Source organism: Neolamprologus multifasciatus, chromosome 8 (assembly GCF_963576455.1).
Source record: "Neolamprologus multifasciatus chromosome 8, fNeoMul1.2, whole genome shotgun sequence".
In the NCBI taxonomy this organism is placed as follows: Eukaryota; Metazoa; Chordata; class Actinopteri; order Cichliformes; family Cichlidae; genus Neolamprologus; species Neolamprologus multifasciatus.
The window spans coordinates 19,721,025-19,744,566 of NC_140446.1; the positions used below are offsets into that span (position 1 = coordinate 19,721,025).

At 42.2% G+C, this 23,542-nt stretch overlaps 1 protein-coding gene across 3 annotated transcripts in view; it reads left to right on the plus strand.

Moving 5' to 3' along the window:
- Positions 1-528: 528 nt before the first annotated feature.
- Positions 529-23,542, plus strand: part of LOC146512990 (cytohesin-3-like) — a 32,301-nt gene continuing 9,287 nt past the window's right edge. Inside the window, exons 1-9 of one of the 3 annotated variants that reach the window (XM_085169962.1) lie at positions 529-11,872; positions 11,971-16,084; positions 16,465-16,529; positions 18,013-18,079; positions 18,300-18,418; positions 20,804-20,884; positions 20,986-21,098; positions 22,331-22,479; positions 22,611-22,722. In XM_085169962.1, the coding sequence (XP_085026088.1) occupies positions 15,968-16,084; positions 16,465-16,529; positions 18,013-18,079; positions 18,300-18,418; positions 20,804-20,884; positions 20,986-21,098; positions 22,331-22,479; positions 22,611-22,722 (823 nt within the window). In that variant the 5' untranslated portion in view covers positions 529-11,872; positions 11,971-15,967. Of the gene's footprint in view, positions 16,085-16,464; positions 16,530-18,012; positions 18,080-18,299; positions 18,419-20,803; positions 20,885-20,985; positions 21,099-22,330; positions 22,480-22,610; positions 22,723-23,542 lie in introns of all 3 variants that reach the window. The other 2 variants (XM_085169963.1, XM_085169961.1) reach the window with 2 other exon arrangements.

The following is a 23,542-nucleotide window of genomic DNA, read 5'->3' on the forward strand; positions in this document are numbered from 1 at the left end:
TCCAGGGTGTACCCCGCCTTTCGCCCTATGACAGCTGGGATAGGCTCCAGCGACCCTGAAAAGGATAAGCGGAAGCGAATGGATGGATGGATGGATGTTTTCTTTGCATTATTGTAGGATCTTTACCTTACAATGTAAAGCACCTTGAGGCAGCTGTTGTTGTGATTTGGCGCTAAATAAAGAAAACTGGATTCAATTTAATCTAACTTTTGTGGGAATTTCTTACCATTTTCTTTCTTTTCTTTCTTTCTTTCTTTCTTTCTTTCTTTCTTTCTTTCTTTCTTTCTTTTTAGAAAAAACCTTGAAAGAAATTGCAAGAATAATAGTAGGCTAATCTACATAAAATAACATAAAATCACATGTGCAGGGATTTTGTTTTTTCTTTCTTATTTGAGTGAGAGAGTGAGTAATTTCAATTTTACTTTGTTTGGTTAATCAGTAAGCGCCGGTTACATTGTGTGTGTAGTGTAGTGTATCGTTGGTGTGGGGGGTGTTATTTTTGGGGGGCGGGCCTTGATGACGTCGCTCTTGCGGTGTTGCTGGTGTGAACGCAGACGGAGCAGCTGAGGATGGAGCAGAGGGACAAGAAAGCGGCTGCCTCACATCTCATCGTCTCACCTCGCTCGTGCAATTAAGGAGCTTCTTTTTATATACACCGTGGCTTCTTCCTCACCTCCCTCCCTTCTTCTCCCTTTTTTTCTTTTTTGTTTTCTGTTAATTTCGCCGCTGACATCTGCTCACCGGTCCACTCCTCCATCTGTCAACACACCGCCGGCGTCGCCTATGTGTCAGTGGACGGAAAGAAAATCCCGGTAAAGACAGATAAACAGAATTTCCCGCGAGGTTTCACACCTTCTGCTGGAAGTGCCAGGTCGCTGGTATGGACGAAGACAATCACGGTGAGGCTGTTTTCCTTTCTCCCACACTGGTTTTCTCTCCCTCTCAGTCTGCGCGCAAGGGAGGGGGACACGGAGAGGACGGTATGGATGGATGTGTGCGAGGACGCAAGGATGCGCGAAGACATGAGGTTGTCTTGTTTAGACATTCCCAGTCTTCCACGGTCGGCCGCCGTGTACCCTCATAATACATACCCGCTGATAAAAGAGCGTTTTTCAGATATAGGGCAGCCCTGTAATAATTTGCATGCCCTCATTCATCGCAGGTGAGATCCTGATCTTGGCAGAAATCAGGAAAGAAGGGTGGAAAAAAGCTACACAAAGCAAAATTTTCCCTGCATGCTCCTTTTCCATCTGTTTGATGTCTCTCTGCTTTGCTTTGAAGTATCTCTCACTATCTCTTGGCGCCATATGAAGCCTGTAAACTGGTGGAAATTGATAAGATATCTGACAGGCACCCTTCCATATGGAGGATAGTGCATTTTCTTGTTAAATGTTCTTCTTTCATGAGCAGTTCTGTGTTTAAAAAATAGGGTTTTTTTTAGGATAGTGACATCCATTGCACATTTGATTAAAGTCTGTCTGAAGTTGTACTGCTAGATCTTGTAGTAAAATTAAATACTGTAATACTCTTTATTGAATTAGATGCAAGATTTACATTTTTGATCTTGATGTAGGTAGAAATTAAGCATGAGGAGCTCACTAGTGATGTTCAGTGTGTGCTGACTGTCCAGAGACTGTCCTGACTTGGGTATTAAAGCTAGTATAATGCAGTCCTGATGGTGGGTTTTGGTTTTAAAGCTGAATGAAGATTACCACACATGGTGGCTGCAGCTCTGAGTTGGTTATTAAATGATGGTGGTGAGCGACACACATAAGGGATGCTTCCAAGCAGATAATCCTAACCGTCTTCTGGCCTGAAGTCCTTGAACGCAATGTAGTGTAAACAAATGGATATAGTCTGATAACAGTTTGGCGGTTAAACTGTGAGATCAGTAGAGGCAGGAGAGGCGTTCCTCTGAACTTCCACTTTTTCTTTTTTACCCTCATTGGTGTCATGCTTGAATTACCTGAATATGAGGAAAGCTTCATGCTCTGCCCTGAATTTGAATGAAAGTGATATAGATGACACAGATATTTTCAAATGTTCCTACTTATGGAACTACTTGTAAATGTGACTACTTATACATACTCTGACTCCATTATTTGAAACTGTTTAATATGAGCATCCATCAGTGTAGGAATATTTATATAATAGACAAATAAGGGACTATATTTTGGAGGATTTGTGTGAATATTAATGTTTGTATATTTGCTTGCTATTGATTTCTAGTTATCAACAAGAAATAGGAAGATCTAATGTGCCACAAAGGTAACTGTGCTGATTCATGATCCAAAGGGCAAGAAATATTCATATTTTAGCTTTACCAGAGGGAAAAACAGCCAGCTGTGAACAAAGATCTCTCTTTTCACATGTGTTTTAGAAGAAGAGTTTTAAATGTGTTATTTCAGAGGCTTGCAGACATGAATATTATTTTACAGTCATCCTATTTGGACTCTAACCCATGAGGAGTTAGTGTGGTTGTTCCATTTTCCCTTAAAATCATGCGCACTACAAGCCAGCTCCTCATATGAGGTCAATCATAGCGATACCGATTCCCACCCCCCCACCCCCCGAAAAAAAATCATGTGACAAGAAGAAAGAGCTCAAGAGCACAGAGGCACGCCGTGTGTGATTAAATCTGAAATATAGGACACGAGCTTGTTGAGATTACATGCAGCAGAGTGCGTAGCGGATTTTTCAAATAACTTTCCATACATGTTAAACTAATTGAGAGCTCTGGAGCACTTACTCACACTCTCGCTGCCTCCCATCACTTAAAATTGTTCACATGCGCACCTTGATACGCTGATGCTAAGCGAAAGGCATTTGGTGCCTGAATCTGTCTGCCAGTCACTTATCGGGCAGCTGCACAAAGTCAGTAATGTCAAAGACTCAGAGTTGTGTTCTGCTACATTTTTATGTCAGATCACTGAAAAAACTTTGTGATGTCAGTGCCGTGGTGATTTTGTAGACCTTTAGCTCAATGCATGATGATCTGCCTTGTTGCAAACTGTGCTTTGTAGCTCTCTTATCTTGCATTCTAACATATGTGCACATTATGGGACCGTGTTCCCACGCCTGCGCGTCCAGCCTGCATGCAAACTGCACAACATATGTTCAAAGTTAAGGGCATCATTTGTTCTGCACCGTTGAGCCAATCTGAGAACAACAGAGGCCCAACAGATGACATCATATTTTATAGGATTAAGCAACAGTACACAAAGAGCTAATGCTCCCTCAACCCTCCTCCTCTGTAACTCTAAACAGTGTATGTTAACATGCAGCTGGGCCCAAAATGACAAGGCGATACTAACGTTTCTGATATGAGAGGCCTTTTTTTTGGTAGATTACAGGTGTGCACCAAAATCGGTATAATCAATGCTTTATGCTGACACTGATTATCAGGTGATCAGGCGATGATGTATACTGTTAGCTGGCTTTGCTTGTAATCATGAACCAATCAGGGAAAAAATTACCACCCACCTCTGCAGCTCTCTTTAGCTAAATGACCCATTAAGAATATGCTTTGGGCGTGACTAACTGATCGCGTTGACAGTCTGCAAATAAAATCAGCGTATGATGTGAAAAGACTTTAATTTTTTGTGTTTAAATCCAGTTGCCGCCCACGACTCGTTGAAAGGTTTTCACTATGCTTGGTGTTGTTCACTCTCTAGTCGCGACTTGCGGCCGTCTAGCTAAACAAAAGCCGCTAAAACGACTGCGTGCTGGCGTCCCTGCGGTAAGCGACCACATAAACACTAAACCACTAAACACAGTGGAGCATTTAGTTATTTATTTCAGGAGCAGGTGGAGACCAAAACAGAGGGAAAAGGAAAGCAAACTTTGGATTTACCATTCATCTCTTAAACACATGCCGATTGTCACATTTAAGGAATCTTATACATTCAGTACAAAAATAAAAACAAACAGATGTAGGCTGTCCAATGACCTCGCAGTTATTTCACATTGGTAAGCTTTCCTTCCATGCTGCGGCCTCCGTGGTGCTATCACTATAACAGCTGGAGGACACATCGTACATAAAAGAGTCCATAATAGGCACATTCGTTTATGGAATCCCAAACATTTCCTTTGGCAGGTGTGAATGGGTTTTGTTTTGTGTTACTTCACAGTGGTGCCAGTGTGATCTGCTCCTCATTTCATGCCGCATTTCTGTTGGATGGTTAAGAGACTTAGATCGTAGCTCCAGTCCTGCAACCCTCCATTTTTTCCACTGTCAAGCATGTTACAGTGGCTAGATTTCAATCCATGTCAACAACCATGCAGTAAGCAACTCATTGCAAGGGGAAAAGTCATGCTTGTGTTTGCAACTTGTTGCTCTACCTCAAAGTGTGTGATCTGGGGGGGCGGGGTTATTGAAATTCGCAGACAGAATCAAGAACTTGTAGAGCACCTACTACTGTGCAGTGTGTGGAGTTGTCCCATCCTGCAAGTAGAACTTATATTTCTTAACTACAGTTATCCCCACGCTGAACGAAACTATAAACGGTGCCACTGTGCATTGTTTGTGGTACTCAGCTGCAGCATGGGATTCATTAGTGCATGTTTACTGCACTCACTAATCAGAGTTGGCGCTTCTCTGCTCAGCTTGCATGCCACAGAGCAGACAGGGCCTGGCTTCAGATTGGATGAAATCAGCAACAGGCTTCAAAATGTTTTTATTACTCATGTGTCTATTTTTAGAATCATTGTATAGCTGAATGGAGAAGTGGAAAGAACACAGACGCAGGACTTGGCTAGGAAGCAGTTCGCTGAATGGCTGGATTGAGGCCATGGATTTTTACTCTTGGATTTAAAAAAAATAATAAAAATTTTAGTATTTCCTTTCCTTCGTAGGAGCTCTGTGATGCTTCAGTTAAGGATTATTGCGAGCTGAGCTTTTTGTGCAGACTTGGGAGTATTAAAATGCTGAAGTGAATAGAAATTTCCAACACCTTTAAAGCCTGAATGAAGCTCTTTGTGGCAAAGTCAGTGCAGACGCCCAAAATGTGCAAAACTGTTTGTTTTTCTTGAGCCCCGTCAGGCTTTTCTGTCCATGTTTCCTGTTTAACTGTCACGATAACCCGAGTGAGTCAATCAGCACTCTTCTCTCTATCTGACCGTGGGAAAAGTTAAATGGGAAAGGCCTTTCCTTCCATTCTCCTGCTGTCTTTGGACTGTGAGCGTGTTCTGAAATAACATCTCATATCTGAATGTAAAGACCTGTTAATGGTACACACCACAATGGCAGTTACTGTGTCTCCTAAAAGCACATCCAGGCTTTCTGATCAGTCTTCTCTTGCAGTGAAAGAGCTTCAGTAAAAAAATAAAAAAAAAAGCCTTTCTTCTTTGCGTTTCTGTGCAATCAACTCTCAATGGACATCAGACTGGATGCAATTATTTCATATCATATTCATCCCGGCAGGCGTGAAACTCAAGATAAGATGGCTTTTGAGTCTACGCAGAACTTAAGCTCTGAGGGAGATTAGTTGGTAAGAAGGGGAAGTTGGTGTGATTGGGGTATGGTCTTTGTTGTGGCTGTAGGGCGAGTGAGTGGGAGGACATCAAACGGATACTTGAGGCGAGCTGTGGCTGCTCTGTAGGTATCCATCACCCTGGGAGGCTGAAAGTAAATGGTGCTGGTGCTGAATGGGTGGATACATGTTTACTAGTGGCGACAGCATGAATAGTGTTGTTTTTGCTTTGTGAGTCTGTCTGTCTCTCTCTCTGTGGCATTATGGTTGAAAATGTGGTCTGGGAGACACCTACTCTAGACGGACCTACCCCAAAGATGGTTTAGAGTCCTTTAACCTGGGTTTATGTGTCGGTCTGTGCAAAGATTTTGCCACAAGCTCTGCAAGATGCAGTCAATACTTAGCATGTCACATTAGACATAACATTGCTGTCTGATGATAGCTGTGGTCTGAACTGCTGTAAAAGCACAATATTACAGAGTGAATGATTTTATACTACTGCACTCAATCTATGTAGAGCCTCTAAAGCAGCATGCAGAATAGGCCAACAGGGCTAGCAGCTTTAATACTTGTGCTGGTGTACCTGCATTGCTTTGCATGTTTGCTGCCAAAATACTCATTGGTGGTGAAGTTTCTCTCTTCAAGTTGGTCTGTTCTCTTCCAGTCGACTCAAAAAAAGAGGAAAAGCTGAAGTAGCTGAAAATGCAATCAGTCATTGCAGTCGATGCAACGTGTAGATAAATCCCCAAAAGTTGATTCTGTTCATCTGGACGTAGCGTTTTCAGTGGGGGAAACGTTTCGTCACTCATCCAAGTGACTTCAGTCTCAGCTCACTGCAGGTTTCCCCAATCTTATAAACAGTACATTTGCATAATGACTTAAACTAGCACCACTGAAGAAACAATGGGCTGTGAGGTCAGTTCCTTGATCATTAACATGCAAATTCTCATGACCATTGATCAACAACCACTGATCAGAGCTCATTGATCAAAGACCACTGATCAATAGCCATGAGTACCATTCACTGGGGAACAGCTGCAATCACAGCATTGTAAGATGGTGAAAGATGTACCCATAGGCCCCCTCCTCGATTCAGAGATGCTTTCCCTTTCCATGTAAATGGCCTCCTTGACTCCCAGCTCAAATCCTTCTCCTCCCCATCCAGGATGTGTACATCCTCATCCTTGAAAGAGTGTCCACTGGCCTGTAGGTGTAAATAGAATAGGAGTCCTGGCCTGATGAGGTGGGTCTTCTGAGACTGAAGAAGTCACTTGGATTAGTGAACGTTTCTCCCACTGAAAACGCAACGTCCAGATGAACAGAATCAACTTTTGGGGATTTACTTACCTGGATGATTGAGCATGCGTGTAGGTACATTTCCATAAGTTAAGGCAGAGGGTTTGACAAGTGTTTATGATTACAGAGTCCTTGCAGTTAAACATAAATCATACTTAAGAGCAGACAGTGTTTTTTGTTTTTTTTTAACATGAAGAAATCTCCTCGGCGACCCCGGTGAAAGCCTTAGTGTAGCTTCCATTGTGGCCCTAACCAGTGGTTGAAAACACCAAACATGATGTCACATCCACTGGTGCAAGCCACGCTTTGATTGTTTCAGCTGGTCATATGCCTGTTGTTTTGGGTTTTTTTCTGGGGGGGGGCTTTCTGTCTTTTGTAACATCACATGGGCGATACAGCCAGATCATGTTGGTTTCATCAGAGCAGAAGCTCAGAGGGAGATGTCACGACTGCTTGAAAAGATGAGACTTCCTGGAAAGATGGGCTCTTGAGGGGAAAGAGAAGACAAAAAAAAGAGGAGCACAGAAAGACCACAAAGAACAAACGGGACAAAATAGAAACAACAAGAACAAGAAGTTCCCAAAGTTGATGACTTGCAGTTGTGTTGTCACGTGCTAAGTATAGTCCAACTAAGCCGAAACCATTTGTTTCAGCTTTGCATATTTTTCTGTGATAAAAAACAAAATAACTTGTGATAATTAGATTTCCCGTATCCAACATGTTGTTGAGCAATACTTTATATAAAAAGTGTAAAATCTGCAGATTATTGTGTTACATAAAAAAAAACAAATGCCAGTCATCTGAACAGATGGGGATTTTGAAAAGCACTCATTCGCTTTCTTACCAAGTGTTATGTGTGAAGACTAATATTAATGCTGCTTAAAGCTAAAAGCCAGAAGAGGGTGAGTTTAAATTAGCTTAACCAAATAACCACTAAAAATTTATCCAAATGTAATTAAAAAATAAAGAAAAATCCATAGAGCATAGAGCTCCATATAATTCATCCTTCCAAACGCCATTAAGCACCCGAGTAGTCTGAAATGACTGTCTGCAGTGGTTTAGGCAAATGCGTCTATTTTGTGTCTTCACAAGCAATTGCCAAAAAAAAGTGCTAAAATGAACTCTTAAAATCTCGCTGGTTGACCCAGTAGGCAGGCTGTGTTATTTAAAGGCTTAGGGGGAGATTTGGAAAGAACAGAAATTCATTTTGACTGCCAAGATTATGGGTTTTGTGGTGCAACATTAGAAGATTAAACATACAGTTGCATTACACCACATGTAAGTAGACAAACACACAAAGACAGCGCTGGCGGGTGATGCGCAAGGATTGAGTCGGGGCTCGTAACAAACTGCATTATTTAAGTGTCGGGAGAGACGACTACATATGGACCTGATTAGAAGAGAGACTGTGGAGGCTTTGCAACATGTTCCCATCTCCATGGTAGTAGGTGTGTGTTTTCGTGTGTGTGTGTGTGAGAGAGAGAGAGAGAGAAAAAGAGAAACAAGACATTGCAACTGTTTGTCAGTGAGGCAATGTTTCTGCTGTTGTAAATAGGGGGATGCTTTGCCTGGAATTATTGCTCCGAGCTTTGAAAGGAGGAATCTCTTTAAGCGCGAGACGGATAGCAGATGGGAGACAAAAGGCTCGGCAAATTAAATGAGCGTGTTTCACTGTGGGGACCAACACAGAGAGACAGCAGCAGAGATCTGGGCCTACAGTGTCTGAGTAATTTCAGCTGAAGGGGAACGCTGCGTCCAGTTTAGGAGAATGAAGAAAACTGGGTCCAGCTGATCATACAGGCCTGAAAGGAGGGAGGGAGTAGTGGGGGTGGCTGTGAGACTTGCATGTTTTTCTTGGCTTCTGGTTGGATAGAAATGGAGGACGCCAAACCCTTTCTCACCTCAGCACAAATACGTGGGTTACTTTTCGACCACTACTACATATCTTAGGTCAGTCTCACTGTCGGCACTTATGTCAGGCCATATATTAAAGGAACATTTCATCCCAAGAATGAACTGCATGTGTTTTTCCTCTGTTATGTACTACAACTGAACAGTAGGCTTATTATTAACTACTTGGCTGACATGTATTGTTATAGTGCTTACTAAAAATACAGCACAGCTGAGGGGAAAGGTCATAAATGTTTGCTTTGTGCATACGAATTCTCTAAAACCAGCAAACAATCCATTCTTGGTTTTTCTTTCAGAGGGGATGAATTACAAAAAAAACTGAAGAAAATCTTTTTTACCACAGGGCTGATCACTCGATTGTGAGTGGATTAAAAACTGTTTATTATGATGATACATTAGCAGTTAGTACGTTATCTGAATGATCTGTGAGTGTTAGTTTTCTTGCAGACTCCAAAGCTGTGTTCTCTAATCACCCATTAACAGCATGGCTGTCACGTAATGGGAAGATGCAATTGCGATATGATATCGCCGAGGTTTATATCGCGGTTTTGTATCAGTTACAAAATTGTTACGCCCCTAATCTTTGAACATCTTGATACAAACCCTAGCCTTTGCATGAGTCCGTCTGCACAGCGATATCACTGCTGCTTCAGTTCAATTTTATTTATATGCTGCCAAATTGCAACAGCAGTTGCCTTAAGATGCTTTGTACAAAAGTGGTTGCACTTTTATACAAAGAAAAACATTGTGCATTAAAATACCCACTGTAAGGTTTGTTTACTGAGCTTTTTATGCGTGTGTTTAAGAGAAGGCAAACATTTCTACAGTTCTATTCATTTATTCTACAATCAAGATGCATAAATGACTGCACAGGCCAGTGGGAAATATAGAAATGTCATTTTTCTTGGGGTGAAATGTTCCTTTAAATACATACTGCTGGTTAGGTTGTCAGGGTAGTTCATAGAGGTGTACCTCTATGATTTGCACTTCTGCCATTGAACCTATTATTGGCTGATATTAGCTATTTCCTGATATATCAGTATCTGCATTTATGACATCCAACAGATGAAAAGTTCAAAAAGTAAAAACGAGACCGGAGAAACACCCTTCAACCATGTCGAGCTCGATGTTGCACAGCTTGTCCAAAAGAGGGCGCTCTGCAAAGTCGACAAATACAACCACCAGCTGATCCGATCAGAGTCGGTGGAGAGCATAAATGAGGAAGGGTGTCTGTTAATGTTTTGTATGTCTGAAAATCAGCCAATATGTAGGAATATCAGATTTTTCAAAAAAAACAAACCTGCGTAATGTCAGTATTGGCAATGATATCTGTATCGACTTTTTAAATTTTTTTAAAATCCTATATTAGTGAGACTCTCCTAAATCCATGTAAATGAATCATTCCCTCTTTGGAGAAAACATTTGAAGTTTAATAAAATATCCGGGCACTTTCTCCTTTCATTTCCTGCACCGTTTTCTCGATCAAGTATATATTTTCTAGACTAGACTAGACTTGGATAAGAACTGAAATTTTGTTTTTGTTTTAAGTGGAAAGTATTTGATCTGCCAGGTGGCCATCTGGATATTTGGATATTTTCAGGTGATCCGTGTATAATAACTATAGTGAACTTGGGAGTCAATACCAAGAGAGAGCAATTACCTTGACGTTGTGGGTGGCTTCTAAAGTGTTGTTCTGGTCTCATTGTGAACATGATCAGGGTGGTCCACCAGACTCTGTGTTTTTGCAGGCAGCGACACAACCATCACAGGAACATCCCAGATCTCAGAGCGGGCTGAAGGCCAGCGCAGAGCTCCTGTTTAACAGAAGTCTGTGCCCATCATCCAGCTCCGGTTCTCTGCCGCTGCCTGCATGTAGTCTGCATCACTCGAGATATCAGAAGTTTGCTCTTGTTCAGTGATGCGTGCAAAATAACAGGCACCAAATTCGGATTTTAAAATTGCTCCCTGGCTAGATATCTATCACAATATTGGAGGCGAGCATGCACATATCAGATAAAGCGTTGTATTCTGCTGCTTGTCTGTCAACTGACACCCACAGGAAGCAAAGGAAATGATCAGCCACATGCATGTCGTTTTTCAAAATGTGTTGTCATATCAGTGTTGTCCATCTTTGCCTGCTGAAACTGGAACCGCATCCAAATGAGGTTTGACCGTGTGAGGCTCGAATTTTACACGTATAAAAGCGACGATGCTGGTGGAGACGAAGAATTTTGTTGGTACTGTTCTGTGTAGCGCTTATTCTGTTTTGTGTAACATTCGATAACAGTTGTGCTGGTTGTTTAGTTTTGTAAGAATTTACAGGCTGTTCAGCCATTTATCAAACATAATCCTCAAAGTGTCGACACCAATTTCTACAGTCATCGGTGCACACCAACTTCTTCTACTCCAAGGCTAGCGCTGATACGCCTGTCGCTCAGAGAATACTGCAGCAAGTAGATGCAAATGATGATTGGACTTAGTGATGTCACTGTTTCACGCTGCAGCCATAATGTGGGCTTTTAATGCATCAATAGAAATATTATTTTTCATTTGCTGTGAGCACAGCATATATGCTAAGATCCTTTTTATCATGCAGCAAAGACAGTGACTGTGCAGGGTCAGACGGGTACAACTTTCCACATCAAACTTTGTCACTATCATGAGTAAAGTGTCTGGGTACTTGTAGTGTACTGGGTGTAGCCATACTTCTCAGTGAGAACTTGACTTTATGAGCTCGGAAAAACATTAATCTGACTATAACCTGGAGCATCCAGGACTGGAGAGTTCCAGTGTGTGAAACTGATGCTGTTTGAACTGCACTCATCCTCTCAGCTCCAACAAAAATGCCTTCTCTGGCCAATCAAATCATCCGATCATAGTTACTTTAGCCACCGGCATAAGGCTGTGGAAGCATCACATCAAATATTGACATAGTGCTGATGCCGAACAGATGTGCAATATAACAAGGACATCATGTGCAGACCACCTCCTATGCAACCACACACTCAAACAAATGCACTCACAGCAGGAGGTCCCCAGCCCCCAAACTGCAGATTAACAGAGCAATCAGTGTAAAGGCTCTTCAGCCGTTCGAGCCCCAGATTTTGATGGTGACCCCCAGAGGTGGTTAAAACTAGAGGCCATGTTAGCCACCCAGGAACGTCTCTTCTGACACGATAGGCCAGGACCGTTATGTTCCACATCTTTTCTTTTTTATTGTTATACCTAAAAACCCAAACACATCACCAGAAAAAAGCAATTAACACTGACTGCTTTAGTTTAACACTTAGAGGAGCGACAATCTGCTATTACAGAAGTCAGTTTTCATTGGCTGTTTCCTTCATTGTGTACCACCTTGCTTCGGCATACGGCATACGTTCATGACCTTTGACCTTCTGTATCAAACCCTTGTTCACCTCACAGCATCACTTGTCCCGACGTGGCTCTGCAGATAGCTACACCTGGTGATCTGCTGCAGCGCAAACTATCACGTTACTTTATCCAGCATCACTGAGCCAGGCAGCGGCTAGCAGCTGGGAACATCTGTGTATATGCTGCCATATATCACACTTTATGAGTGTACAGGGCTTGTAAAGAGTGTGTGTAGGATTAGTGCCAGCTGGCTTTGGTGTGCATGTAATCATATGTATTTTCATCTACATGTCCACTGGTATGTATGATCTGGGCTATAATATAATATAAAGCATGCCTTTGTCCACCGTTTGAGGGATTGAGGGCAGCAGAGCACGGATTAGGGTCTGGATCCAAAGGAAGTTTCCTTCCTGGTCTTTCCTCCTTCCTCTCATGTGACACATAGAGCTTCAGAGCCAACTGGGATAAAAAGGATGCCTTTTTTTCTCAAAGCTCATCCACTTTAAAATACATTATAGCGTTTAAAGTCAGTTTAAAGGCAGTGAATCTAGACAAATCCCCTCTCAGTCACACGAGTCAGGGACAACTGGGACCACAGCCAGTTTCAAGTGAGCTCCATGTGCTGCAAGTACTTCGCTGCTTTTCCTGCACGAATGGTCTGAACACAGGATTCAGAGACTCATTTCTCAAAGCCTGGGAATTTTTTTCCCCTTTCTTCTGTCGACTCCAAAAAAATAACTTGAATATAATATATATATATACACACACATCGATGGTTTGCAGACGATTTCCTGCATGGTTTTAGTGGGTGTTTGGGGGACTGTTGTTGCTTTTGGGTGTGAAGAGCAGCAGGGGATTTACGCTTAAAAGTAGATTTTGGGGAGATTTTGTTTTTTAGGGCAGGAAATTGCTGGAACCCTTTTGTTTTGCCGCACACATGTTGGAGTGTTAACCTTTGGAATCTCTCACTCGATGCCGTGTATTTCTAATGTCGCCTGTTGGGGATTTCTTCTAGAGGTCACGAAGTTAAAGTGTGTCTAGCTTTTTTTTGTTTTCTTAGACACAAATTGAAGCCAGCGTGCCATTAACTTTTGTATGATTTGACCCTCTCAAGATCTGCTGTTTACTTAGAGGCAGTGACTCACACCGTAATTGATTTTAGTAGATTATCATTCAAGCATGGCTGCGTTTGGCTTGGTAGCGACCAGTTTGCTAAAGACACTAAAGTCATTTCCTGAGTAAGTCATAGAAGGTCACGGGGCGGGTGTGTTAATAATCTAATTGGTGGACCACCTCTGAAGAAAGGTCATACACTGCTAAGCAAGAGCATCCAGTAGACCAGAAGCACTAATAGCAGGGACTTTATGGCTTTCTCTGTTATCATGTGGTTTGAAAAGCTTGTAGATCCAGCAAGACTAGCCTCGATCGAAGAATCGTGATAACGCTATGCCACTAATAGTGCTTAGCTTTCATTAAAGGGAGCTTCCTCTTCTCATTCAATTTGTAACGAATCAAGATTGTAATCATGCACGTTGTTGTTGCAGCCATGTGATATCTCTATTAGCTAATGCACAGCCATAGGCTAATGGAAAACATGGAGCTGTGTGCCTCCTGCATAAAATAGTCCTCTGGGACAATTATTCAAAAGGCATAAAAGAAGCCCAATGATTGGGAAAACCTTTTTAATCTTTTGCTTTATAGATTATTTCCTGTTTTAATAATTAGTCATCTGGTACAAACTGTGTCAGATGCCGGAATACGATTTGATTGTTTAGCCTGAGAAAGCTGGTGCCAGGAAATGTTTTATCCGCCTGTTTAGCTGTTAACATTCACCATGATTACCAACACATTCAGTTGAATGTGTTTTTCTAAGAAAAACACATTCAACTGATTCTTTAGCCTATGTCTTAACATATTTGATATATATTGGCATTAACACTTACAATGGTCACTTACTAATAATACTTCATTTTTAACAAAACCTAATGATAGAAAGTGTTTAGGTTTCCATCACATCCCACAGTTCTCTTTTGGATTGAGATCTGGTGACTGTGGAGGCCATTTGAGTACCGTGAACTCATCGTCATGTTCAAGAAACCAGTTTAAGATGATTTGAGCTTTGTGACAGGGCGCACGGTGGCCCACTGTGGCCATAAAGGAATGGACACCATCAACAGCGTTGACGATGTGGCATTTAAACAATACTCATTTTGGTACGAGGAGGCAGTAAATGATCCCCCCTCACCATCACACCACCGCCAGCAAGCCTAAACTGTTGATCTGAGGAAGGATGGAGCCATGCTCCATTAAGGCCAAACTTTCATCCTACATTTGAATCAGCAGAAATGGAGACTCTTCAGATCAGATTCCAGTTTTCTGTTGTTCAATTTTGTGAATTGAAGCGTCATTTTCCCCATTTTTAGCAACAGGAGGGCCACCCAGGTTGTATTCTGTTGATGTCTGATATTTTTTTTCTGGTTCTGGTGCTGGTATCACCCCCAATAAACGTGGAAAAATTTTATACCATATTCATATCTGTCCATTAAATACAAAGCTATAGTTTAGCATAAGATAACGCTTAGAAACAACTTGACTGTGCTGATATAGGCATAGATTGAGATTTCATAAAGCGGAGGACACAGGGAGCACATCCTTCCAACTAATTAGATGCCTCCAACCCTTCTTGAACTTTTAACCAGTAAAATTCACAAACAGACTTTGATGTATGCAGGCAAAATCTTTCAAAAACACTTAAATAAAACATTAAAAAGTCATGTGAAAGAGCCTTGAAACGGGGAAACTTGGGAGTTTCCCAAGTAATTGTCTTCAAAGCCACATTCATTCATGGTCACAATAGAATTGCAAGTAGCGTAAGTGATGTGAGGTAGCCGAAGGTGAGCAACACTAATTAATTAACATCTTTATTTTCGTTGTGCTTTCATGTTCCCATCTGCTGTCTATTAAAATCATGGCCCCGTGGAGAAAATCCCCCACCCCATCTTTACCTGACCCTCATCACGCTGCTTCAGAATTACATAACCGGGTTAGAAAGTACCTTTTGTGTCACTGCTAAATTGCGAATACCATCGACAACAATACTTGGCCGCCCTGAATGCAATTCTTCTGCACGCTGTCAAATTAAAAGGGGCTTGAGTACTTCCTCTTGAGCCCAGTGACCCTGTTTTATTTTTAATTGGCGCAGAATCCCGACTGTGAGGGGGAAATAACAAGTGGTGGGTTTTTCTTGGTTTTTGGGGGGTGGGTTGTTTTTTTTCCCTTTAGCAACATGTGAAGCTGCGCATGATTTTTAGATGTGCCACTTTCCTGTTGAGAGATTTACGCTTTCTGCTTTTTGGTTGGCTTAATGAAGCAGGATTTCACAGACTCACTGTGCTCGGGAAGATGTAGAAAATTGAGAAGTAAAGCGTGCGCTGGATGGAAGCGGGATGAAGTTAGAGGGAATAACAAGAGTGAAACACTGGAAAAGAAAGCAAATCATCTTTTTCTCTTGCATGTTTTGGGTTTTTTTTCTTGCTCAGAGTGGTAAAACACACACAGCTGGAGGGGGTTGGGGTCATGGGCTGTGTTAAATTACCAAATTCACATGAAAGAAACATAATCTGGATTGGTTTTATTAATAGAATTTTCCCCCCGAGCCAAATGGAGAAGGAAGGAGGGAAGGGGCTAAACACTTTCATGTGGAATAATTAAGACCCTTTGCCTTCTCTTTTTGTCTTTATAAATTAACATGCAGGCTCTTGATATCTGCTGTTCCAGCTGTTCAAGGTCCCACTTTACTGTGTTAGGAGAATAAGCCTTAAAACTGCTTTTAAGGGGGAATCTTTGCAGTGAACTGCTAGATTTGATTTAGCAGTCCTGTTTTGCTCCTTTTAGTTGACTTGTTTTCTCTTAAGGTAATGTCTTCTGTGTTTTCTCCATCGTGCTTTTCAGTCCCTGAGGATCTGTCCGTGGAGGAGAGGGATGAGCTGTCGAACATCAGGCGGAGGAAGAGAGAGCTGCTCGATGACATAGAGGTGTGTGCTTGAATATATACAGTATATTAACTGGATAGACTTAGCTTCATCTCAGCAGCTAAGTTCATTAACTACAACCGTTGTATATTGATTGAAAATCATTTTATTGCCAAATTAAGGACTTTGCTGAATGTATTTGTTGTAATTGCTCAACTGTAATCCCAGTCTTTTTCCGTTGTCTGTACGCTGCTGCGGCACTGTGGGCATTTGCATGCTGTATGTAATGCAAATGGGCCTATCTTTGCACACGCAGTTTCCTCATAAGAAAAAAGTTAGTTTTCCACTGTGTGCACTTCTTTCTTAGTCCCGTCTTGCTTTGTCCTGCTTAAGCATAAAGAAAACCAACTGGGGCTCGTGTTTTCTCTGTGTGTTTCTCACAGAGGTTGAAGTTTGAGATAGCAGAGGTGATGACGGAGATCGAGCAACTGACATGCGTCGGAGAAAGGTAAGTCAAAACATTGGCGATGCTTTGTTAAACAGAGATATTGCTATAGTCTTTTTTTTAACCTTATTATCTTGTTTCATGTGGACAGGTATGCCTAAGTGTGGAAACAGGTTAATTGTTTTTAGTGTGGATTTAATAGCAGCAGTGTGTCTCAAAGTTACTCCCTATTTGTTATGAGGCTTTCATCGAGCCCTTCTCACTATGGCAGTGATCTATGGGGATAAATACCAAACCTTTTTCTGGGTTACATTTTAAAAAAAGAACAAATCTTGTATAGCGTTGACAGAAACACCCTTAAAATAACACAAACATATACAATATTGATTTTAGAGTGTTCCATGACAGATGATTGTCTACAGCAATAAATAGCAGCAACATTTGATTAGATTTTGCCTCATAAAAGCTATCTCTGTGACTGTGGCTCATTGCCTCTGTCTGAGTTGCGTTTAGGATTTGCATGCACGTTTTGATGACAGACCAGCATTATGTGACATAACTACATACATAACTACACCTGGCTGTATGAATTATCATACCTATTGTATATTAGAATGGGAATTAAAAAGCTTTTATTGTCATGAAATGTATGATGAAACAAGCGTACAGTCATTTCCACAGTAGACATAAAAAAAGTACTTCACATTAAAACTAATAAATAAATAAGATGTGTTTAAAATATGGTGAGGAAGTCAATGTGCTAACAACAAGCGGTCATCCTGTGGAGTAACATGAACATGCAAATATTTAAGAACTGCACAATGATTTAAGCAATAATAGACAATATTCTAATAGTGCTCATTGCACTTAGCTGTGATATTGTAAAGGAAGGAAATTATCGCAGAATGAGGAAGAGGAGGTGGTGGTGGTGGCCAGGTGATTATGGCACTTATGAAGATGCTCTTTCCGAGTCTGTGTGCCCTGTAGCACCTGCAGAGGGGCAACGGTGTTGAACAGGTGAGAGCCAGGATGCGAGGGGGTCCTTTAAAAGCTGGAGGTGAGTAAGCCCTGCAGGGAGGGCGGAGAGCAGCCTTCTGAGCTGTGTCGAAGCCGTCTCCTCTGTGCGTCGGTGCAGCTCCTGGACCTTACCGTGATACAGAGTGTCAGCACGCTCTCCGTGGAGGAGTGTTAAAAGGTCACCAGCAGCTTTTGGTTGTTGTTCCTGAGCACTCTCAAGATGTGACGCTGCCCCTTTACTATGTTTTTAAAAAAGGAATGTTAGCAGCACATGAAGTGAGTGAAAAGTCCATGTTAGGAGGCAGCTCATTTATTGTCTGGGACCAGCTTTGCCATCACTCGGTGTTTGGTTTAGGAAACAAAGCCACTGACTCAGGGTGGATCAAGGAGACCATGTGTAGCCCTACACGTGTAAGAAAACTTTGTTGATACAGTGAGTTTATTGTCATGCTAGATGGTGAAAATCATTCATGTTTGGAGTTCTTTTTAGTAAATAAATAAAGTCTCTATATTTATTTTTGTGTTGCAGTAAAACTTCCCAGAGAAACAAACAGATCGCTATGGGCAGGAAGAAATTCAACATGGATCCTAAAAAGGTACTCCGCTGTGTTATTTCTCTGGTTTACAGTTTTGTCAAAGCTCTGAAGCTCTTAGCAAAACCCACCACAGCCTTTAAAGTGTCAGTAGCCTTGAAGCGAGTGTGCCGGACTGAAACGCAGTCTCTTCACAGCTGTGAAATCTTGTCGTGATCTATCATCCCGCCATGATTTGAGATGAACAGTCATCCTGCTTTCTCCTCCTCCTCTTCCTCTCCAGGGAATACAGTTCCTGCTGGAGAACGACCTTCTCCAGCACACTCCAGAAGACATTGCTCAGTTCCTCTACAAAGGCGAGGGCCTCAACAAGACCGTCATCGGGGACTACTTAGGCGAGCGGTAAGACAAAGCGTCTATCAGGCCTAGAGAGAAAGTCCTCCTTACAGGAGATTTACACCCCCTCTGTGATTAAAGAAGGAAATTATGGACTGGATTTACTGATTAAAGAGGGGGAACATGATTGACCCCTTTCTAACATAAATCTTTGAGGCAGCGTAGGCGTGTTGTCTATAAGTCCGCCCAGTGGGACTTATAGCTGGTAATAAAACCATCATCCAGCTTTTTATAGCTCAGGTCAGACTGCAGGATAATAAAGAGACAAGTTGTGACAATGCTGTAACGCAGTAGCTGTCTCAGATAGCTGAAAGACTAGTGAGATGGATGGTGCTATTTTAACCGTATAGAAACACAGGAAGTCCACACCAAGACATGGAAGCTGCTAGAAAATGAACAACAAAGTTTCAAAACTGTCCACTAACGAACCCTGTTATTTATTACTGAGCCAGGGATTGGGGGGGGTTACCTCCATTTTTTATATACAGTCTGTAGAAAAAAGGCATTAAAGAGTTTTATTCTGTCATTGATATAAAATCTAAAATGCAAATATCGCAAGAAAAATCTGAATCTCAAACATTTCTATGAGTTGCAGTAGAGCTGTGTTGTTGCATGCATCATAATAAAAACAAAAAACAGGAAATGTCAAATGTAAGTGAAGTAATTTAAAAAAAATATTAGCATTATACATTACATGTTTTATACGTGCCCCTTTTCTTTGACAAAATTAGATTCCAGGTGAGCCACTGCGAGGCCGTCTATGTTCACAGCAGAAATCTTTAGTGTCAAAGGAGGCTTGCTTATTATGCGTGCAATGCTCAGCTGCCTGCAACCAAGACCTAACAACAAGCATATGACCCCCAAGGAGCCAATATAAAATACATATAAAATACAGGAAATCACATAGCACCGAGCGCAGACTCTGTCAGGTGATGGTGTATCTGCAGGTGGTGAATAAATCCTCAGCTATTTTGACTGGCTGCATTTCTCTGATGCTGTCCCAGCTGGATTTGGTGCTTTGTTTAAACTGCCATTTGAACAAGCTTAATTAAAAGTAGGCTCTTTTATTGTGTTTGAACAGTGTTCAAGCTTATAAATGGATTCTTTTTATTTTTTGTGAGCGCAGAATGTTTAATTGGCGACAGAGCATTTTAAAATAACTTCAAATAGACTATCTGCTCCACCGCCTGACCCTTTGCCCTTTAGTCCATGCAGGAAATTGCATCAACAACGCGCTGCATTGGCTTACACGAGTAAAGGTGCTGCTTGTGCATCTGCAGACAGATGTAGTCTGACAATAGTGAATCAATGAAACACGCTGAAAGACAGGGGGGTTGGGGGGTTCTGAAGACTCCTTCTATTACTAACAGGCTTTATTCATGGAGGATCATCAAAGAGGCCATCTACCCACTGGAAATCACACTAAGCACAGGATGGGGGTTTGCACTCAGTAATTATCACTAATTAAGCTTATGCAAGGACCAGGAACCTATCATTACATGCTGAGCGGGGGGGGGGGGGGGGGGGGGGGGAAGAGAAGGAAAATAGAGACAGAGATGGTGGAAAAGGAAAACAACTAGGAGACAAATTAGTACTATACACTGAGGCACGAATAAATGTAACCTTGCATGTAACTCTCACGGGACAGGAGTCCATTTATTTGGCTGTAGATGACAGCCGAGCGTGCACTGTAATCACAAACGAGACCGAGAACTACAAATAAGCAAGAAGAAGTCATTCTGAGAGTAATTCAAAGAGTGTTTGTTGTAGGTTTCTTATAAGCCAGCACTTTCAACCCTTCTACAATTTCTTTCCACAAAAAACAAAAAGCTAAGTCTTTAAAATTCCTGGTTCGGTTTCAACAATATACACAATACAGAGACTACACAGGGGTCAGGATCGTGGAGCCCGGTGTACAACAAATATGATCAGAGAAGCCGTGACCGCAGTCTGAGAGCAGCTGCCGACTTTTTCCTCTGAAAACCCTCCAATGGCCAAACAAAACTCTGACAAAGAGGAGCCTGTATGGGTTTGGTCCTTTTTAGCTGTTTTTCATCAGTCAAACGCACCGTTTACCCCCGTCCTCCCCTCTGCGGTGGAGAGAAATGCACTATTATCCAGCTGTTTCAATTGCTTCCAGACCCTCACAGCGTCTGATATGAGCTGGGGCACAAATATGAAGGGAATGCAACGAAAAAAGGAGTTCGGATTGTGAAACGCCTTCATGGATTAAATATGATTTCCCCAACCTGTCTAGGTTTACATAGTTTTCAGGGTTTTTATCGCCATTAAACGTTTTGTATTTTCAAAGAAAATGATTAGCTGTTGAATGATACTGTAAACCTGACTTTTACCTTCTTTGTTTTTTTGGGGTTTTATTGCTTTCTCCAGGGACGACTTCAACATCAAGGTGCTTCAGGCTTTTGTGGAGCTGCACGAATTTGCAGACCTAAACCTCGTCCAAGCGCTACGGTCAGGGGAGTGATTAACTCAAATATCGAGCAGGAGGGGGGGGGGAATAATAATTTCAACAGTTAACTGCATTGTGCGAACCCTACGCCTCGTTATTGCAGGCAGTTCCTGTGGAGTTTCCGCCTGCCCGGCGAGGCGCAGAAGATCGACCGTATGATGGAGGCCTTTGCTTCGCGGTACTGTCAGTGCAACCCTGGAGTTTTCCAGTCGACAGGTCAGAGGCACAACATGTTGCTGTGGTGTAAACTAGTGATTCCCATGTATTCAAGACATTTCAAATCAAATCTTTCAGATTAATAAACTGTTCTTTTGGCATCATTTTTTTTTTTACCCCAGCGGTAAATGAAAGGAAAATGTGAAATCCAACACACAGAAATCATCTAATCTAATGTGCCTGCAGATATACTGCCTGATGATGGCCTGTTTTTATTAATGTATTTCAACCATTAAGCCATAAGAGTTCCTGTAACTAAAGCTCAACAAGGATTAACCAGATTAAAGCAAGTTACATTGGAGCTTATGAGTAAAAAACCAATGCATTATTCAGGGAGGCTCAACCTGTCTTGAGTGATACATAGTGTTGTGGTAAACAAAGCCAGCAGCTACATCTGTCAATAAATAATGTAAAAGGTTTCACAGGAACCTTTTGTGTGCTATATCATGGCAGCTGGATGTGGTCCCATTTTAGCATTTGAGCCAATCCAAATGCTGAAAAGTAAAAGTGCTTGGTGACTAAGCTACATGCTTGAAAGCCTATTTTTTGATACATGAAGTTTTTGTATCATTTACATATTGGATATTCTTGTGGTACACGTTTCCCCAGCCTGTAACAGAATCTGATGATAGGCAGGCGGGCATTTTTATTATGTGTGTGTGTGTGTGTGTGTGACAGTCGGTACGTGTGTGGGTGCACCGGCTCCTGTTCATTGCCGTAAACTGCGTATCAAGACTGGGAAAAACACAACACGACCTCAGGTTTTTTAGAATTCCCACGAGCAAGCGAAACCTGGGTTTCGTCCAGCTCGACAAGATGGCATTCGCCTCGCTTCAGCACCTTTTTCCCTGTGGTGAGTTTGGTACAGAGGTCCTCATTTGCAAAGCAGCAGGCAGACAATAGACGGCGCGGGACAGCCAGAGCCAAAGTGTGTCAGTGAGAGGAGACAGACAGACGGGAATGAATGATTCATTTACAGGCAGCCACTGGCCCGTGTGAGTCTGCGAGACTGTAAACGCTTCGTTCCTCTGCAGACACACGCGCGCCTCTCTCCCTCTTGTGCACACACTTTTTAATAAATTGTAATATTCTTTTTTTATGTAACCAAAATTGATTAAAATCATTAACAGTGATAATTGTATATTAACAGCAGGGATTAATGTGCTCACTGTGCCTGGACATGGGCTTTTTCTAATCCATCGCATCGCGCCCTTTCCATTTCTCTATCTCAGACACCTGCTATGTGCTGTCGTTCGCCATCATCATGCTGAACACCAGCCTGCATAACCCTAACGTCAGAGACAAGCCCCCCGTGGAGCGCTTTATCTCCATGAACAGGGGGATCAATGAAGGGGGAGATCTGCCAGAGGAGCTTCTCAGGGTGAGGATTTGTCTGTACCAAGTGTGTGGCGCGATGATTTAAATGTGCAATTGCCCTGCTGCACGCACTCCATACAAATGAGACATTTAATTTACTAGCTTCCCCTGAACCACAACTCTCTCTCTATGCAGAATCTTTACGACAGCATCAAAAACGAGCCCTTCAAAATCCCAGAGGACGACGGGAACGATCTGACGCACACCTTCTTCAACCCCGACAGGGAAGGCTGGCTCTTGAAGCTCGGTATGTATGGGGCGCCTCAGAGGTGCAAAATTAACCTTCACCGTGGTGGTTCATGTTGGTCATGTTGGTTGCAACCGTGTGCTGTATTTTTGTTAATAGATTAACATAAATTTGTGACAGACATCACATAGTGAGGTGCCACAAAAAACTACAAAAATGGTGCCTATGACCAACGAATGACGTTTGCCTGTTACCGCTGTCGCATGCGAGCATGCAAGAATAAATGTTAAGCACCTAGGGTAGACTGACTCGATTAAATATTTCACCAGATTCACTCGCGAATAATTAAAACCTTGGAGAAGCAAAATAATAGCAAATGTAGAGGGCTGGGGTTGATCGTGCTGAAGGTGGAAGCATGGCTGAGAGGATCGGTGAGAGGTGGGTAGGCAAGGAGGGGAGAGTCGAGCAGGGAGAGCTGCTGTGGCTGGTGGTGCGAGACAGATTTGCGGGCAGCATGAGCTTCAAACACAGGGGAGACTTGGTTGTCAGGCAAGTGAGATCACAAGGAAACAAAGAGCTAGGCAAAACTAAGTTGGCCTTGGCAAAAGGTTTCAAAGGAAATTTGTGGTGCACCTGCAGCATGTCTGTTTTTGCCTTTATCCATCAGCTTGTGACCTCTCCTCTTTGTTTTGTCTACTATTCTCTTCTCCTTTTATAGTAATCTCTGCATTTTCTCTCTTCATCTTCCTGCCATGGTGTTTTTTATCTCTCTCTTTTTTTCCCTCCCGTGTTTTGGTTCCTCCCTCCCTCTCTCTGACCTCTGTTTCACTCTTCGTTCTGCTATTCCATTTTGCTCTGTGATGGCTGCTCCCTCTTTAAA